General features: G+C 44.9%; 2 protein-coding genes across 5 annotated transcripts in view; one reads left to right on the forward strand and one right to left on the reverse strand.

Moving 5' to 3' along the window:
- The first annotated feature begins 203 nt into the window (after positions 1–203).
- On the forward strand, positions 204–12,555 carry LOC307237869 (desmoglein-2-like protein). Its single transcript, XM_080010658.1, has 14 exons — positions 204–361; positions 1,521–1,634; positions 2,416–2,571; positions 3,144–3,285; positions 4,175–4,338; positions 5,607–5,741; positions 5,853–6,038; positions 6,204–6,478; positions 6,564–6,706; positions 6,801–7,022; positions 7,694–7,924; positions 8,399–8,526; positions 8,636–8,974; positions 10,436–12,555. Exons 1-14 carry the CDS (start codon positions 305–307, stop codon positions 11,504–11,506), a joined length of 3,363 nt encoding a protein of 1,120 aa, XP_079866784.1. The 5' UTR covers positions 204–304; the 3' UTR covers positions 11,507–12,555.
- Positions 12,556–15,181: 2,626 nt separating this feature from the next.
- LOC307238396 (tubulin beta-2A chain) overlaps positions 15,182–17,694 on the reverse strand; it is a gene marked incomplete at its 5' end in the record, with an annotated part of 3,858 nt that continues 1,345 nt past the window's right edge. Inside the window, 2 exons of one of the 4 annotated variants that reach the window (XM_080011351.1) lie at positions 15,182–16,327; positions 17,220–17,322. In XM_080011351.1, the coding sequence (XP_079867477.1) occupies positions 15,243–16,327; positions 17,220–17,322 (1,188 nt within the window). In that variant the 3' untranslated portion in view covers positions 15,182–15,242. Of the gene's footprint in view, positions 16,328–17,219; positions 17,375–17,694 lie in introns of all 4 variants that reach the window. The other 3 variants (XM_080011349.1, XM_080011348.1, XM_080011350.1) reach the window with 3 other exon arrangements.

The following is a 17,694-nucleotide window of genomic DNA, read 5'->3' on the forward strand; positions in this document are numbered from 1 at the left end:
TGCAACTTCCTTTAACCCTAAATACCCTTTCCTCCCTCAAGACAATAGTCTGCAGTGGACCCAACACCCCTCCCACACACAGACACGCACACACACACACACACACACACACACACACACACACACACACACACACACACACACACACGGAGGCACCGCCTCTGCTTCCAGTAGGGAAAGTTCAGAGTCTGATCTGAAGCCCCGGCCCGGACAATCCTCACCTTTTCATTTCCTTATTTTTAAACGAAGAAAGAAGACCGGCCTTCCTTCGTTTCTTCTATTTACCTTCCCTCTCCGAACGCCCATGGCTCTTCTTCTCTCCAAGTCGGGCGTTATTCTCCTGCTGCCCTTATTGTTTGCGGTAAGTCCTGTTTTTGGTGCCTTCCTCCGTGTGCCTCGTCCGACGGCAGGTGCGGACGTTACAGATAACCCCCCCCCCCCAACATTTAGTTTGGGTGGGTTTTTTTTTGGGGGGGGGGGGGGGCGAATGGTTGAAGTATTAAAAGATCTCAACTATGAAAACACCGCTCGAGTCTCGTCGCCGCCTTCAAGTTGACTTTTCCACGCTCCCCGACTCGGGCGTTCATCGCGATTAACGACGCAATTGTCTCGCCATGGCGTTAACACGGTGAAATGACAAAATTGTTTCAAACGGGCTTCGGCTGAACAATTCCCCGCGAGAGCTGCTGTGGAAACCTGCGTGTGATCGCGGCGTGTGACGGTTTTACAAACAGGTCGCGATCAACTCAACTAATCGCGATCGGACGGTCGCGATTATTTATTATTTTTGATTTACTTTACAGTCAGTATCGCTGTTACTAAAAAGCCGCTAGTTCATTTCCACTGCAAGCAAAATTTCCGTTTCCAGCTGTACATCCCATAAGCCCCGTGTTGGTATCACTACTGTTTATTCTACTGTAACTGCTGCGCTTCCAGTTATTACACTGTTTACACACTACGGCCACCGCCACTTATACGTGTAATGTTACAACAACTAGAATGAGGACAACTGTGAGAACATGGACCACACAGCTGTCGCTTTAAAGTGCTCATCCATAACGTTGTTTTGTTTAAAAAAAATAAAAAAATCCGTATTTGATAATTAATTCAGATGGCACTTTATATGACCCGTTCAATGTATTTGTGTTACCCATGTGCTGCATGCAACATCCCCCAAAAACAGAACAGCGAAATTTGAAAAAATAAATAATAATAATAATAATAAACAGAGACCAACTGAAGATACCAAGAAACAAACAAACAAATCGATCGGGGCTAATAAAAACATTGCCTTTTGACTGGAACTCTGGTACTTGTGGTGTAATCCACCCAACACAGACAGTAAGTAAATAACGTTTCTCTCTTTTAACTTCCTTGTCTGTTTCACGTGTTAATGATCCGCCTTATTTTTTTGTTTTCCTTTCCATTTGAAGTCTTCCGTGTATACTGTGAAACAAGCCTCCCAATATCGATGTCAATTTTAACCTTCCCATATTTGTCCTCCTCCTGTTTTTTGGCAGTTTCTCGTTAAGGTGGCAGAAGGCGGCGGAAGACGCCAGAAGAGAGAATGGATCATCCCTCCCCGAAAACTGCAAGAGAACGTGGACTACTCCAGCTGGGAATACATCGCCAAAGTGGGTTTTCTAGTTATGAAATATGAATGTTTGAGTTACAGGAAGAAATCCTGTCTCTCATCATGTTCTCCTGCTCAATTTCTTACTATATGGTAGATTTTTAGTTTATATTTGATGAGTTAATATACTTTTTTACAGATTAGGATCTGGTTTCACTTAAAGGTTACAGACATGGCCACCGTCGTCGTGTTTGTCAGACACCACCAATAGACTACGCCTTTGTTCTTAAATTTCCACACCTCTCTGACAGAGGTCCATGTTTTTTTGAGGATATGGCATCGTGTCCATTTCTAGTCTGTTTGATTTGTATTTTTCTTTGATTTATCTTTTGTTCAGCAAGAGGGTTTACAATATTGTGCAATGGAGGATTATCTGTACGTGTGAAAAACAAATAGTAGCAATCCCTAAGTCTAAAATTACCAGCAAACAATAGAAAAAAATTGTTAAAATGGTTAATAAACAAGAAAAGCTATCCTTTGATCAACAATAATCATGAAAAGTACACCTAGAAATAAACAACCAACAAATAAAGACAAAAATTAAATTCACTAAAAAACAAAATCGGCAATATACAAGAAACCAAAAAAGATTACAACAAACAATAAACCTCTGTATCAACAATCCACATTCTAACAGGAATATAAAATTGTGTGAGCATATATGTGTGTGTTTATTCATTGCTATACAGTATACGTGTATATTAATGTGTGTGTGTGTGTGTGTGTGTGTGTGTGTGTGTGCGTGCGTGCGTGCGTGCGTGCGCGTGTGTGTGTCTTTTCAGATCCGTTCCGATGAGGAGTACAAGTCCACTGTGACCTACTCGCTGACTGGTGCCGGGGCGGACAGCACTCCCATCGGCTTGTTCACCGTCAACCCCGACAGCGGCCTGGTGAAGGTCAACGGCATCCTGGACCGCGAGGACATTCCCTCCTACCACGTAAACAAATAAGAAGTGTATATAAAATACCAGCGGCGTTGAAATATCCTGTTTTATCACACGGCCGCGTGGAATACTCGATTCCGGTTGGCCGATAGTGGCGACCAACGGTGCGTTATTTCTGAATAACGACCGCTGATCTGTTACTCGTGACCGTTGTCACAGGCAACCACTTCTCCTCCACCCGAATTCACATCGCGGTTGCAGTGTTTGCTACTTTGTTGTGGACTATTTTCCTTATCTGAAGCACTTTAAATATTTATAAAATCAATTCAAATCAACATTCTGTCTCAATGTATTACTTCATTTAGTAGGTAGCTGCGTCATAAGCAGGATAATGTGCAAGAATACCCTTCACAGTGATATAAGACTGATCACCTGTTGGGCGTTATTTTGTGATAACGACCGGCTGGCTGTACATTATCGCTTTCTTACATCACATCACATACTGCAACCAAACATAAACCGGTTATGAAATATTTCAAGTCAGTATTCTGTCTCATGGTATTAATAACACCCTGCTGGGGGTTCTTTTGGTGATAATGACCGGTGCGGCGTTTTCCCTTCCTTAGTTGCTCGGTGTGGCCAAGTTCAAAAACGGGAGCCGGGCGGAGAAAGACATCGACCTTCGTATCATCGTCGAGGACAAGAACGACTGTGCGCCGGTGTTCCAAATGCAGCAAGTCGGCTATGTCAAGGAATCCAGCGCTGCAGGTATTTTTCACCCCATCTTCGTAATGTGACGATAAATAATAAAAATTAAGCCTCATATTTTGAGTGAAGAATATTAATTATTGGCTATTGGTGTTTTTATCCACTAAATTGGATCTGGCATCCGGCCAAAAAGTTTTTCTTATCAGTGCATTTATGACAAATAATTATTTTTTATACTTTTTGACAAATACCCGGACATCGGCACTTTCATAAAATATTTAGACACACATAATAAGTGAGAAGCAATCATTGGTCATGTGGTTATTATTACAAAACAACATTTATATATATATCACAATATTACGATAACCAACATTCCAGACAATATCTAGTCATATATCACAATATCAATATTATAATATTATATACATAAATTGTATTTGTAATTCTGTAGCCCACCAGCCAAATTGGACAACTACATTTCTGCAATGGAGATTATTATCAATTTGTCAAATTTGTCCAAACATATAAATATGTTTAACTGTCCATAGAGCTTACAGTTTTCAATAAGGATATTTCCTATGACATTTGAAGGCCAAGGTTGTCCAATTTGGCTTCTGAAAAGGTGTGAATCTCAACAAGAACATGTCATTTCTGCAACCTTATTTCATACAGAACGACAGTTTTGAATATAAAAAATAACTTATGTAAGACCCAAAATTGTAATTATACTGATAAAGGCTTTTATTAGTAAATAGCTTTTATTTTTCCCTATTATATTTTCACATTATATTCCTTGTAAGTGAGGACCGACTATCGTTGAGACAGATATCCCCTGCTTCATACCCAAGTAGCGCTCAGTTGCTACTTTATCCTCCTTTTTCACATTTTATACACTCTTATTTTCCACATGATTTAATTGAAGAGAATTTGTTTTTCTTCTTCCCAGGTACCGTGGTGATGGTAGTGAACGCCACGGACGCAGATGAAGAAGGGACGCTTCACTCCCTGATCTTCTTCAGCCTCGTGGAGTCCAGCACCTCGGCCGGGCTCTTTATCATCAACCACCAAACCGGAGAAGTCCTTGTCCGACAGACCACTCTGGACCGCGAGGTCAGATGATGTTTTATATCTCAGTGTTTATTGTGTTTTATTATTGTTTAAATTGTATTATTATTAAACGGCTCCGTGGAATATTTGATTGGTCGATAGTGCCCTATGTGTTGTGGAATACGTTGTTGTGGACTATGTGTTGAGGACTGTGTTTGTGGACTACGTGTTGTGGACTACGTTGTTGAGAACTACATTGTTGTTGATTACGTTGTTCTGGACTACGTGTTGTGGACTACATTGTTGTGGACTACGTGTTGTGGACTACATGTTGTGGACTACATTGTTGTGGACTACGTGTTGTGGACTACATTGTTGTGGACTACGTGTTGTGGACTACATGTTATGGACTACATTGTTGTGGACTACGTGTTGTGGACTACATTGTTGTGGACTATGTGTTGTGGACTACGATTTTGTGGGCTACGTTGTTGTGGGCTATGTGTTGTGGACTATATTGTTGTTGACTACGCGTTGTGAACCACGTTGTTGTGGACTATGTGGTGTGAACTACGTTGTTGTGGACTACATTGTTGTGGACTACGTTGCTGTGGACTACGTTGTTGTGGACTACGTTGTTGTGGACTACGTTTCTGAGGACTATGTTGTTGTGGACTACGTTGTTGTGGACTACATTGTTGTGGACTACGTTGTTGTGCACTACGTGTTGTGGACTACGTTGTTGTGGACTACGTTGTTGTGCACTACGTGTTGTGGACTATGTCTTGTGGACTATGTCTTGTGGACTATGTGTTGTGGACTACGTGTTGTGGACTACGTGTTGTGGACTATGTGTTGTGGACTACGTGTTGTGGACTACGTGTTGTGGACTATGTGTTGTGGACTACGTGTTGTGGACTATGTCTTGTGGACTGTGTTGTGGACTACGTGTTGTGGACTATGTGTTGTGGACTATTTGTTGTGGGGGTAAAGTTGTTGCAAGCAAATTATTTACACAGAAACAAGTTTTTACTAAATGAAGTCCCATAGCAACAGAAAGCAACAGGGAGACTTACCCCCCTCTTCTTCTCCCCCTCCCTCTCCCTCTCCGCTCCAGTTTATGAACCCGATAAACTTCACCTACACCGTGGCGATGCTTGAATTTTTCGTGGTGGATATAATAAATAAAAATATCGTCTGTAATCAACGTCAGTCGTGATCGATGGAGTCGATCGCCAATTGAGGATTTAATCATAAATGTGCCCATGCCTAATAAGAATGGTTTGCTCTAACTTGTGTGGCTGGTGTTGTATCTTGTTTCATTTTTGCAGACTCTAGACACACATACGGTGACTGTAAAAGGCATGGACATGAACGGAGCATTGGGAGGGAACTCTGGAACTGGCGAAATTGTGATCAATATCCTGGACATCAATGACAACATTCCCACGCTGGAGAAAGAAACGGTAGGACCTAACCTTTTACTGAAAATACTGTATAACTTATTTCCTACTTGGACTGTACAATGAATGTTTGTCAACGTGTCCTAAATAGGTATATGTATACATTTTTTTCAGTATGAAGGGAGCGTGATGGAGAACACCATCAATGTGGAGGTGTTGAGGATCAAAGCCATCGATCTGGACTTGATGTATTCGGTGAACTGGCTCGCCGTCTTCTCCATCGTGACGGGGAACGAGGCCGGCTACTTCAGTATTACCACCAACGCCAAGACCAACGAGGGCATCATCACGATCCTGAAGGTGCGGTACAGAGATATCAACCTGTCAACCTTCCAGAAAGCAATTCTCAAGTAAAAACATAAATGTCAATTGAGGGCGACAGCTACAGCTAATGAAAAAAACTGAGGAAGAGGAAGTATCGCAATATATCGTGGTATCATTTTTTTTTGTCCCACCCCTCTGCAGCCGCTGGACTACGAGGAACTGAAGACGCTCGGTCTGACTGTGACCGTGGCCAACAAGGCACCGTACGACTTCGGCCACCGGCCGCCACCGGACACCACCCCTAAGAGCTACCCCATCAAGATCAACGTGGTCAACCAAAAGGAAGGCCCCCGCTTCCAGCCTAGTGTCAAGGTTGTGACCATCTCCGAGGACAGGACCACGGTCACCCTCCACAAGGTCATCACTAATTATGCCGCCATCGACAGCGACACTCTGAAAATTGCAACCAATGTTTTGTGAGTTTCCCTTTGTAATGTCCCAAGGTGGTACCATATCTTAGGTCTTATTATCGTCATAACTCCAAAATTGTCTTGCTCTCAGCTACGCCAAATTACAAGACGACGACAACTGGTTGATCATCGACGAGAAGACAGCGGATATAAAGTTGAATAAGTGGCCTGATCGAGAGTCGATACACTTGATCAATGGCACATACTATGCCAAAATCATATGTATTAGCAAAGGTAATTTACGGCACTGAGTGCATCATTTATTGCAATTATACCTGAACAATTATAGTAGGTTTTCTGTATTCCTCAACTCGTGGTTCTTTTTCAGATGTGCCCTCCAAAACTGCGACGGGGACCATCGCCATTCAAGTGGATGACTTCAACGACCACTGTCCCACATTAGTACACAAAAGCCAGACCAAGTGTCTGGACGACAGCGCGGTGTACGTCACGGCTGTAGATGGAGACGATTTCCCCAACTCGGCACCGTTTGACTTCAGGGTGATCTCCGAGAACAACAAACAGAAATGGATTGTGGAACCTTTAAATGGTATGAGCCTGGTTTGAGTTAGTAGTCTTACGATATCTTACGATATGGAGTGGTTTTAAGTAAAATAAACAAATCCTTGATCCTGTATCTAACAGTTGTGAAATTATCTTTAAACCAGCTTTAATTTACGCAATTTAAAAGTATGGCTTCATTGTTGGCAGACTTTTGCTGAAAAAAGAGAAAAACGTTTTTTTGAATGATGAAATTGTTTTTTAAATCCACATTGAGGATTTATAACAGGGCAGGATTGATGACATTTAACGACTAAGAGAAGTCCTGGGGCAGAATTCTCTACTGAATTCAGAATTAGGACCTGCCCTGTTTTCAAATCTCTGCTAATCTGCTCATTACCTTTTTTTCTAAAGAGGAATATTTTTGTTGGGCTTGGTTCATCCGTTGTGTGTTTTCTTCTTTTATTGATTTATTTATTAATAATTTCCTACTTTCTTTCTTTGTTCTTTCTATATATTTTTTATTTTCTTCATTTATTTATTTAGTTTTTGCCTGACATTTTTCTTCCTTTAATCATTTCTTTGCGTTTTATTTGTTCCTCATTTATTTAACTTATTTTATTTATTTCTTCCCTTCCTTCTTTTATTTGTTTATTAATTCATTAATTCATCCATCTACTTATCTATGCATTTCCTTCCCATCTTCTCCTTTTCCACCAGAGACCACAGTGATCTTGCGGGACCAGGCCGGCCTGTGGCCGGGTAGCTACAAGGTGTCCCTGGAGATCAGGGACCAGCAGGGGAAGGCGTGCACGGACCTCCAGGTGCTGAACGTGGACGTGTGCACGTGCGACGAAGACGGCAAGACGTGTGTGATCCGTGAGACCAGCACCGCCACCTTCGGCGCTTCGGGAGTCCTCCTCTTCCTCCTGGGACTCCTGCTGCTGTTGTGTGAGTTGTGTTGATGTTCTTATTGCTACTTCCCTTTGTGAATTCGGTTCATGTCGAACTGATAAGAGTCTAACAGAAAGCTCACTTGGCCAGACCTGTTCTACTGTGCTGTAAGAAGTCAGACATGGGAAATTCTCGGGGAGGTTGGCGTTCAGCCAATTTGTTAAGCCTATGAGTGAATTAAGTGAGTCGTTGATGGATTGATTTTCATCCCACATCTTTTCGCAGCAGGCTTTGTTCCAGATCACCTCACATTACTTTGCGACTTTTATTTATTTTTCATAAGGGAAGTAAGTCAAGAAATTTGCGTGGGAAATAGATCTTGAAAGATGAGATAGGCAGTTCAGTGCAAGTAGGGTCAAGGTGAAGAGCCGATTGAGCTGTTCTTTCTGGGAACCACGTAGTGATGAAGGAGCTTTCAGAGTTTTTTAATGCTGAGGTACATTGAAGTGTGAACTTGCATTTCCTTTTCAGTGGTTCCCCTCCTGCTTCTCTTCTGTCTGTGCGGAGGGGCAGCGGCCATGGGCAACTTTAAGGCCATTCCATACGAGGCCAAATCCCAGCTGATCTCATACCACACTGAGGGACAGGGAGAAGACAAGGTACTGACTTTAAGTCTGGAATCCATGAATAAACGTATGGAAATGGAAAATGCCAATAAGGCCAGAATTTTCAAGGCTGTTTTTTTTTGTTTTTTTTAATCTCTCTCAGGAAGTTCCTCTCCTGCAGGTCCCGGTAGAGGTGGACCACGGGGCAAGCTGGTCAGCGGACACCTACGGGGCGAAGGGGTACCTGGGCGGACAAGGGGGATCCGCGGCATTTGCCGGAGGAGGAAGAGCAGTAGCGGGGGCCAGGGGCGGCTTTACCTCATCCTCGATGTTCGCATCTGACCACAGACACCTGTACCACCAGCCCAGCCGGCGCATGGAGGTGGACAGCATGGCCGGCGGAACCCTGATGGGACAGAAGGACTTCTTCTCCACATACCGAGCCGGGGCGTACGATGGAATCGCCCTGTCTGAAGGGTTCCTGGAGGAGTACTACGCCAGCGTGAGTCAATCGATTTCTATTGCCCTTAATCACAGTACAGTCTTTTTATTTTTTATTTTATTTTATTTTTTTACCTGTGCTGTCAGCATGCTGGGCATACAACACAGAGTATTTGTATGCCATTGCATCTAGGACAGAGTTAGTCTGCAAGTGGAGTTCAACTTCTCAGCCTGCAATACAACTCTTTTTTCATTCTTAAATCATCAAGAACTGCTGCAATGACTCCTGTTGGATGACAAGAGCCCAGTTTTTGGTTATACAGAACCACCACCAATCCCCCTCTTTGGAGAACTATTCATCATGTTTGGGTCTATAAACAACTAATCACTACTCCAAGAGGGGGAGAATCACCACGGTGAGACAAATAAACATAGAAGCAAACAACATTTACACGGAAACATAAACATCTATTAAAAAACAGTTGATTAAGTCCAGGAAAACTAGAACTACAACTGGTCACGTGGCCTCTTCCTGTCATGGTTATGGCAGTAAATGAGGGAGGAAAGGAGAGGAATGCAACCTAGTGGGTGCTGGGGTGCACTCGAAGCAGGTGTGTGTGTGTGAGATGGGACCGCCTGTATGTGTGTGTGTAAGGTGTCAACCGGTAAGTGTACAGGACTTATCCCAATTGGGATAAGTTCTGGTGTATAAGGTCGGCATTATGTCGCGCGCCTCCAAGCAGCGGGAAGGGCCCCGAGCCCCCCTCGAGCTCCGCAGCCCGGTCCTAGTCCTAGGCCTATTGTGTGTATGAGTTTTGGCACTGGGAGAGACAGGCAAAGCGCGACCAGATCGACGCAGGGGCGCAGCAATCACAGTACAGTGCTTCACATTTCACATGAACATCAACGGCATTCCCAGGTCCTAACTCCCACCCTGGCGAGGACATACTGTGTTTCAAGAAAACCCCCTTATGAGGGGAAAAAAGCAAGAAGGACCTTGAGAAGGGGTCACAGAATGAGGACTATCCCCCATCCAGGACAGCCAGGCTGCAGTGGATGTCAGTGGGCAACATTCATTACATTTAGCAGACGCTTTTATCCAAAGCGACTTACAGTTGTTCAAACACCGACGGACGCAGCCATCAGGAGCAATTAGGGGTTAAGTGTCTTGCTCAAGGACACTACAGCATGCTAGCAGGAGGAGCCTGGGATCGAACCAGCAACCTTTAGATCACTAGACCACCAGCTCTACCGCCTGAGCTACCATCCCCGGTATTCATAGCATTAAATGGCTGATATTTGGTTATATAAGTTAAGTTCATGAGCTTTTAAAAAAACTCCTGTGCCGCAAAAACATTCATAAGCACGTTATACCGACAGTATAGACCATAGTTTAAGCAAATGGATAAATAAAATACCCTTTTGACTGATTTGTTTGATGCAATGTGTAAACCCTGCTGTGTTAAATGGTATTGCCATTGATCTACAAATGTCTGTCTATCCCTCCCTTGTCTTTTTGCAGAAGGCCAGCCATGCAGCTCAGCAGCCCCAGCAGAAGGACTCCATGCTGATCTATGACTACGAAGGCCGGGAGTCCCCCGTGGGTTCAGTGGGCTGCTGCAGCCTCTTTGAGAACGAGGACGACCTGGAGTTCCTCAATGACCTCGGACCAAAATTCAAAACCTTGGCCGAGATCTGCCGGGGGACAACGTTGGCTGAGTCCACGGACACGCACATCGGGGTCTCCGTCTGCCGCCCGCCCAGAACGCCGTCACCCCCCATGCCTTCCACCTCCACCCATACCCACACTCACACTCACACGGAACGAGTCAGGGACGTGGACCACATCGACATCAGCTCCCACAACATGCTTTCTGCTTCCTCCATCGCCGCCCAAAATAGCCTGGTCAGTGATAGGGCTCAGGGAATAGGCACCCTTTCCAACGTTCATGTCCAAGACAAGATCGTGATTCCGAATCAGGCACTGCTCATCCAGCAGCCCACGTTGTACTACACCGCTGCCCCCATGTATGTGGTCGATTCCAAGCCCCAAATGGTCCTAGTGGCGGGTGGTGGCCAGCAGGCCGGGGGTCAAGTGGGCCTCGGCCAAGGTCTGGTGCACATAGGAGGCCTCCAGGGCTCCCAGGGTATGGTCCTTGTAGAGCGTCGGGAGGGAGGCATGGGTGGAGGGGCAGGAAAAACCATCTTGCAGGGGTCAGAAGAAGTAGAGAACGTTAGAATGGCAGAGAGCTTTTCGCAAGGAAGCAGCAGGTCCAGGCAAGTTCTGCTGATGGAGAATGCTTCAGGAGGATCTACAGGTGCGGTAGGCAGCGCAGGCCAAGTGCAGGGCGTCCTCCAGGTGGGGCTGGGGTCATCAAGTCCAGGCTTGGAGGTCAGGGATCAGGGTTTCCAAGGGCAAGGTCAGAGCTTTGCGTGGAGCTCCAACTCCCAGGGCGGCTCTTTGGGGTCGACTAAGGTTTCCATTCCGAGGGCCACGGCCAGGCCTAGGGCAACAGGCGGCCAAAAAGTTGTTGTGCAACAGAAAAAGATCTCAGTCACAGAGAGAAATATGGAAACCACCACAAGAGCATAAAACCTGTTTTGGGAGGTTGTGTTCTCACTTTGTTTTGTTTTCCTGATTATGAAAGATAAATCCGTAAAGCGCCTTTTTCCTCCTACTTGATGTGGAATAGTGAATTGACTTTCATTAATACAACGACTTGCTTATATGCTAGGCTTATTCTGGAAAACTTAAATGCTAATTGTTAAATACCCCAAACGCATTTTACATACAGAAATGCACCTAACCTTTTGCCGGTTATTAATCATTTATATGTTATTCTAAACCTGAAAACACAAAAATCCAATTTTTTTTAGACTAGACAAGGAGAGTATTAATTTATCAGTAAGAATCTCAAATTAGTATTTGGTGTGCGAATAACTTCTTTTTTTAAAGATAGATTTTTTGGCATTTTCATGCTTTATTTGATAGTGATATTGTGGGGAGGAAGAATGACATGCAGCAAATGGCCGTGTGCTGGAATCAAACCTGGGCTGCTGTGGTAAGGACTGAGCCTTGCATATGGTGCACTCTGCGGTGAGCCACCGAGGCGCCCCGGATGAGTTTATTGTAATTGCAGTATTGTGGCATTTTCCAGTTTCTCATGTATTCTGATAATTTGTGGAAAAAAAGGCAGTAAATTGTCGTTTTTCTCTGTAGATTGTCTGGGGACAAATTGTGGGTTCATTGTCCATGGTGTCAGGCTTTTGTGTCCTACTTGGTCTAAGTTGCACAAATTAAACTTTCAAAGTTTGACTCTTTTTTTATTAATATGTGTATATTGTTGCAAAAATTACCAGGGTAGAAACTTACACAGTGTGTTTCTTAGTTTATTTGTAAATATTGTTTTGTTATGCTGGAACCTGGACTTGGGGCTGGTTTTCTGAAGATTCCCAGGGAAAGCCCTGATGATTTTGGATTTTACCTGCTTTAGCTGCTACTGATAATTTTGATAATGGTGTTTAAAAATGTTCCTGCAGGCTCTTGCGTCTCATGTTTTCACAGCATTTACATATATAGAAGATTTGCAGGCCATTAAGGTTTTCTTTGTCTAACTTTGCACCCCTTGTCATAATAAAACGTAACGGTTGTGGAACTTCCGCTTGTTGTCTAGTTTTATTTAATTTGTCACTCGTCACTCTACGGTGATAAACTGTGTCTTTTCCAGGTGAAGAAAGTCGGTCTTAAATACTTCAATTCCTTCAACTGTGTTGCTAGGTAGAAAATCTGGTTTTCTGGGTTTCTAGAAGGAAATGAAATAACGTATTTGTCCCAGAACCAGAACAAATAATAAAAACTCATTGTGGTGTGGGGATGGTGTGGTTTGAGCAGTCCCACCTGTCCTGGGTCTAGGTAATTGGGCCCAGGATCAGTGGCTGTATATATGTTGCTTGGTCTAACAAGCAACAGGTAAAACCACCACCCCACACATACAGGAGAGGAGTCCTTGTCATATATATCTGCTCCAGGCTTGTTCCACCTTGCCTACTCGCTACAATAGCACTGGTGTGTTTTCAACCCCATCGCTTGTGTCTCTGTGTCGGAGGGCCCTGAAAACCCACCTCGAGTGGCGTGTGGCAGGCGGAATGACCACATTCATCATTTGAAATACTTTTCAGCTAGTATTCCCTTTTTCTCCTTCCATGTCAGCACTGGTGATGGAGATAACGCTGAGCAGCTACAGTGTTTTTTGTCAACAGCCAGAGGTTATGTAATGTGTTGATTGAGGTAAACAAAATAATGGAAACTAGAACAGGTTTGACAACTTGAAAAGGGCTCTTGGGCATTTGCATGTCGACTGTGGACAGATCTAAGGATTAGATCTAGATCTAAGAAGAAATGCAGACTCTTGCTTCCAAACGTCCAAACTGTTTTTTTTACAATCCTTCTAGATAGCGACGTTCAGGTTTAACAATACACATACGAGCAAAGTGGGGGTTCTTCAATCAGCTTCTTCCCACACCAGTGGAAGAGGAACATTTCAGTCCGTCTATTATCCTCCACTGTAATTAAATGACACAGTCTAAAAAAACATGAACTGATCAGCCACAACATTAAAAAGTTGATGTGTTGGAAGCAGGAAAAATGGGCAAGCGTAAGGATCTGAGCGACTTTGACAAGGGCCAAATTGTGACGGCTCGACGATTTGGTCAGAGCATCTCCAGAACAGCAGGTCTTGTGGGGTGTTCCTGGTATGCAGTGGTGAATACCTACCAAAAGTGCTCCAAGCAAGGACAACCGGTGAACCGGTGACAGGGTCATGGGCGCCCATGGGCTCATTGATGCGTGTGGGGAGTGAAGTTGAGCCAGTCTGATCCGATGTTCAATGTTCAGTTCAATGTCTGAGGAACATGACAAAGAGTTCAAGGTGTTGACCTGGCCTCCAAATTCCCCACATCTTAATTCCATGGAGCATCCTTGGGATGTGCTGGAACAACAAGCCCGATCCATGGGGGCCCAACCTCACAACCTCCAGGACTTAAAGGATCTGCTGCTAACGTCTTGGTGCCAGATACCACAGGACACCTTCAGAGGTCTTGTGGAGTCCATGCCTCCACGGCTCAGAGCTGTTTTGGTTAAAACATTATGTTTTAATGTTGTGGCTGATTAACAAAATAGGCTCAATGCATGACAAAAAAAGGCTATGAGGCGAAGATGTAGTAGGGATGGAAGTATTGACCGGTTCTGAATATAAATAGGAATATAGTAGGATATTTCTCTGCATGATTACGGTGTTCTTAGTGTTATTAGTCTAATTTATTAAAGTTTTATTACAGTCTTAGTTGGCAAACTTATTATAGTATTATTACAGTGTAAATACAGTGTATTGTCTAACGTATTACAGGGTTACTACAGTGATATTACAATGCATTAGCCTAACTTTTTACAGTAATGTAAGTGTTATTATAGTGTTATTAGTCTCACTTATTATAATGTGTAAGTGTATTTGTCTAACTTATTTCAACATTATTACAGCGTTATTATAGTACTATTACGTTTAGAGATCTTAAAGATGTTGTATAGATGGATGCATTTTACTTTCTCAATTTAGTATAGTGCATTGTAGTTTAGGGTAATGTATGCATCCTTTTGAGCTTTATATAATTAGAGGCATTGTATCATCAGTCTTGAGCAAACCTCCAACAGGGGGATGCACAGGTGTATGCCACTGTATTGTGAATAATGAATGTTGCTTTTTGAATTGCTTTTTTACCTGGTCGGCTCCCCGAATTCACACATTGCTCTGTATATATTGCTCTTCTAAGGGCTTCTTCTTGTTAGTCGGGTTTCCTGATGCCTTTCTGAGGAACACTAAAATTCCTTGAGATGTTCAGAATGTTTCTCCCACACCTTTCTCCCATAACAAGACACACACATTATATTGACAGGACAAGGTATTTGTTTTTTATTGATTTTGTGATGAATGCACATTGAGATCCATTTTACAAAACTGTATATCGGGCAACACTGCTTCTCTTTATTATTGGCACTGGTAAAGCATGACTTGGGGAATCCAATGACTGTAATACTCAGATAATTTGTTGGGTTTTAACAGCACTCATGGTGTTTTTCAGCGTGGGGCCACATTGATACACAGTATTACCGAGGCTAAATGGCTAATATCACTCTGCAACCTGCAGAACATTAGTCTAACATTCTCCTTTTGCTGCAAACTTTTTAATTCTTTCCAACAACAATTATTGACTATTTCAAGTGATTGTTTCACATTGGCTAAGACAGCGGTATCTTCTATGAGGCTCTGAAGTAATCAATGGCGGACGTCATGGCGGGCTTCCTCCTCGTCCTCTATTTCGTCCTCTTCGTATTCGCCTATCTCGTCAGCGGTGGCATCCTGGTACTGCTGGTACTCCGACACCAGGTCGTTCATGTTGCTCTCGGCCTCGGTGAACTCCATCTCATCCATGCCCTCGCCGGTGTACCAGTGCAGGAAGGCCTTGCGGCGGAACATGGCAGTGAACTGCTCCGAGATCCTCCTGAAGAGCTCCTGGATGGCGGTGCTGTTGCCGATGAAGGTAGCGGACATCTTGAGGCCGCGCGGCGGGATGTCACAGACGGCCGTCTTCACGTTGTTGGGGATCCACTCCACGAAGTAGCTGCTGTTCTTGTTCTGCACGCTCAGCATCTGCTCGTCCACCTCCTTCATGGACATGCGCCCGCGAAAGATAGCCGCCACGGTGAGGTAGCGCCCATGGCGCGGGTCGCACGCCGCCATCATGTTCTTGGCGTCGAACATCTGCTGCGTCAGCTCGGGCACGGAGAGTGCGCGGTACTGCTGGCTCCCCCGGCTGGTGAGCGGGGCGAAGCCCGGCATGAAGAAGTGCAGCCGGGGGAAGGGCACCATGTTGACGGCCAGCTTCCTCAGGTCAGCGTTGAGCTGGCCAGGGAAGCGCAAGCAGGTCGTCACCCCGCTCATGGTGGCCGACACCAGGTGGTTGAGGTCTCCGTAGGTGGGCGTGGTCAGCTTGAGCGTGCGGAAGCAGATGTCGTAGAGCGCCTCGTTGTCAATGCTGAAGGTCTCGTCGGTGTTCTCCACCAGCTGGTGGACGGAGAGCGTGGCGTTGTAGGGCTCCACCACGGTGTCGGACACCTTGGGCGAGGGCATGACGCTGAAGGTGTTCATAATGCGGTCGGGGTACTCCTCGCGGATCTTGCTGATCAGCAGAGTGCCCATGCCCGAACCGGTGCCGCCACCCAGGGAGTGGGTGAGCTGGAAGCCCTGCAGGCAGTCGCAATTTTCAGACTCCTTCCGCACCACGTCCAGGACCGAGTCCACCAGTTCGGCGCCCTCCGTGTAGTGGCCTTTAGCCCAGTTGTTCCCAGCTCCGCTCTGACCTGGGACATGAGGAGGTTTGGGCAACAGAAAGTGGGTCAATTTACTGGGGTATTTTTTTTTTGCCTACATTTTATCAGGTTGGTCTCATTGAGATTCAGAACCTCTTCTACAAGAGAGACAAACAATGTAACTGAATGCACTTCATGAGCCATGACACATAAAAGGCAGAATATTTGAACGTTGACCACCTTAAAACATGGAAAAATAAGTGAAAATCTAGGAGATAAAACAATTAGTCTCCAGCTTCATCAACCATACTTTGAAGGTTTGAGGGTGTTTTGTAGCTTGAAGAAGAAAGAAGAAAACTTTGTTATTGGGCTATTTAGAACTTGAACTTGACTCATCTGGCTGAATTACATCTTGCTGTGTGACTATATCGACATTAAACAGGTTCATTGCGGAGCAAACCTAAGTGTGCTTGAAGGAAAACGATGGTCTCTTTTAACCTCAACCTTCTCTACCCCTCGATCATGGGAGTTGGCCGAGCTACACACACAGTTCAACTGGGTAATCACGGCTGCAGACAGAAGAACGTGGCCCCCATCTCACTACATATTGCAGCTGGGTTGAATACGGCAGTTGTCCTTTAAGTGGAAGTGCATCCTGCGCTGGGTTTTCCTCCTTTGTCCTGCTCAGCACTGCAGCGCTGGCTCCCTCCACGCTCCTTTTGGCTGAGTCACCAGCGGCGGGCAGAGCCTTGGCCCGACACCGCTGCGCCCATCACAAACGCTGACACATTTGCTGAGCGGCTGCAGAGGCTTCACACGAAGGAATATTCATCACTGTCAAACCAAGCTACGCCCCGATGTACAGTAGGAGGCCATGACAGCCGGAGGACGCTGACACACATTGTCTGTCTGCCCGGTTGGTCTGTCCGTCCGATGCACTCACCAAAGACAAAGTTGTCGGGTCGGAAGAGCTGCCCAAACGGGCCGGAGCGCACGGAGTCCATGGTGCCCGGCTCCAGGTCCACCAGGATGGCACGCGGAACAAACTTGTTACCTTTGGGTGCAGAGAAAGAAAAGGATAGAGGGATTCCAAGGCAACTGATTGATCAGTGATGTTAAATATAGGTGGTGGTCTCTAGCTGACACACAGGGCGTGCACATGGAGATAAACCTACAAAAAAAGCTATAAACAAAACTAGAAACCACTCATATCTTACCAGAAATATGCAAAATATACCATAAATATGACCTTTTCCTTCGAACACGTGGATTTTTTTGAAGAACATTTTGAGCCTCGTGCCAGAGCATTGACACCCAGGCCATGTTGGAAAGATCACATGGGGCCTTTGATGGTCACATCCGCATTAGCTCCACCCTCTCTTTCTCTCTCTCTCTCTCTCTCTTTCTCTCTCTCCATC

Source organism: Zeus faber (genome assembly GCF_960531495.2).
Source record: "Zeus faber genome assembly, chromosome: 12".
In the NCBI taxonomy this organism is placed as follows: domain Eukaryota; kingdom Metazoa; phylum Chordata; class Actinopteri; order Zeiformes; family Zeidae; genus Zeus; species Zeus faber.

Coding starts and splice junctions, on each gene's coding strand:
- LOC307237869 (XM_080010658.1), top strand. CDS start 305: ATGGCTCTTCTTCTCTCCAAGTCGGGCGTTATTCTCCTGCTGCCCTTA. Junction 3,286..4,174: donor CAAGGAATCCAGCGCTGCAG/GTATTTTTCACC, acceptor TCTTCTTCCCAG/GTACCGTGGTGATGGTAGTG. Junction 4,339..5,606: donor AGACCACTCTGGACCGCGAG/GTCAGATGATGT, acceptor TCATTTTTGCAG/ACTCTAGACACACATACGGT.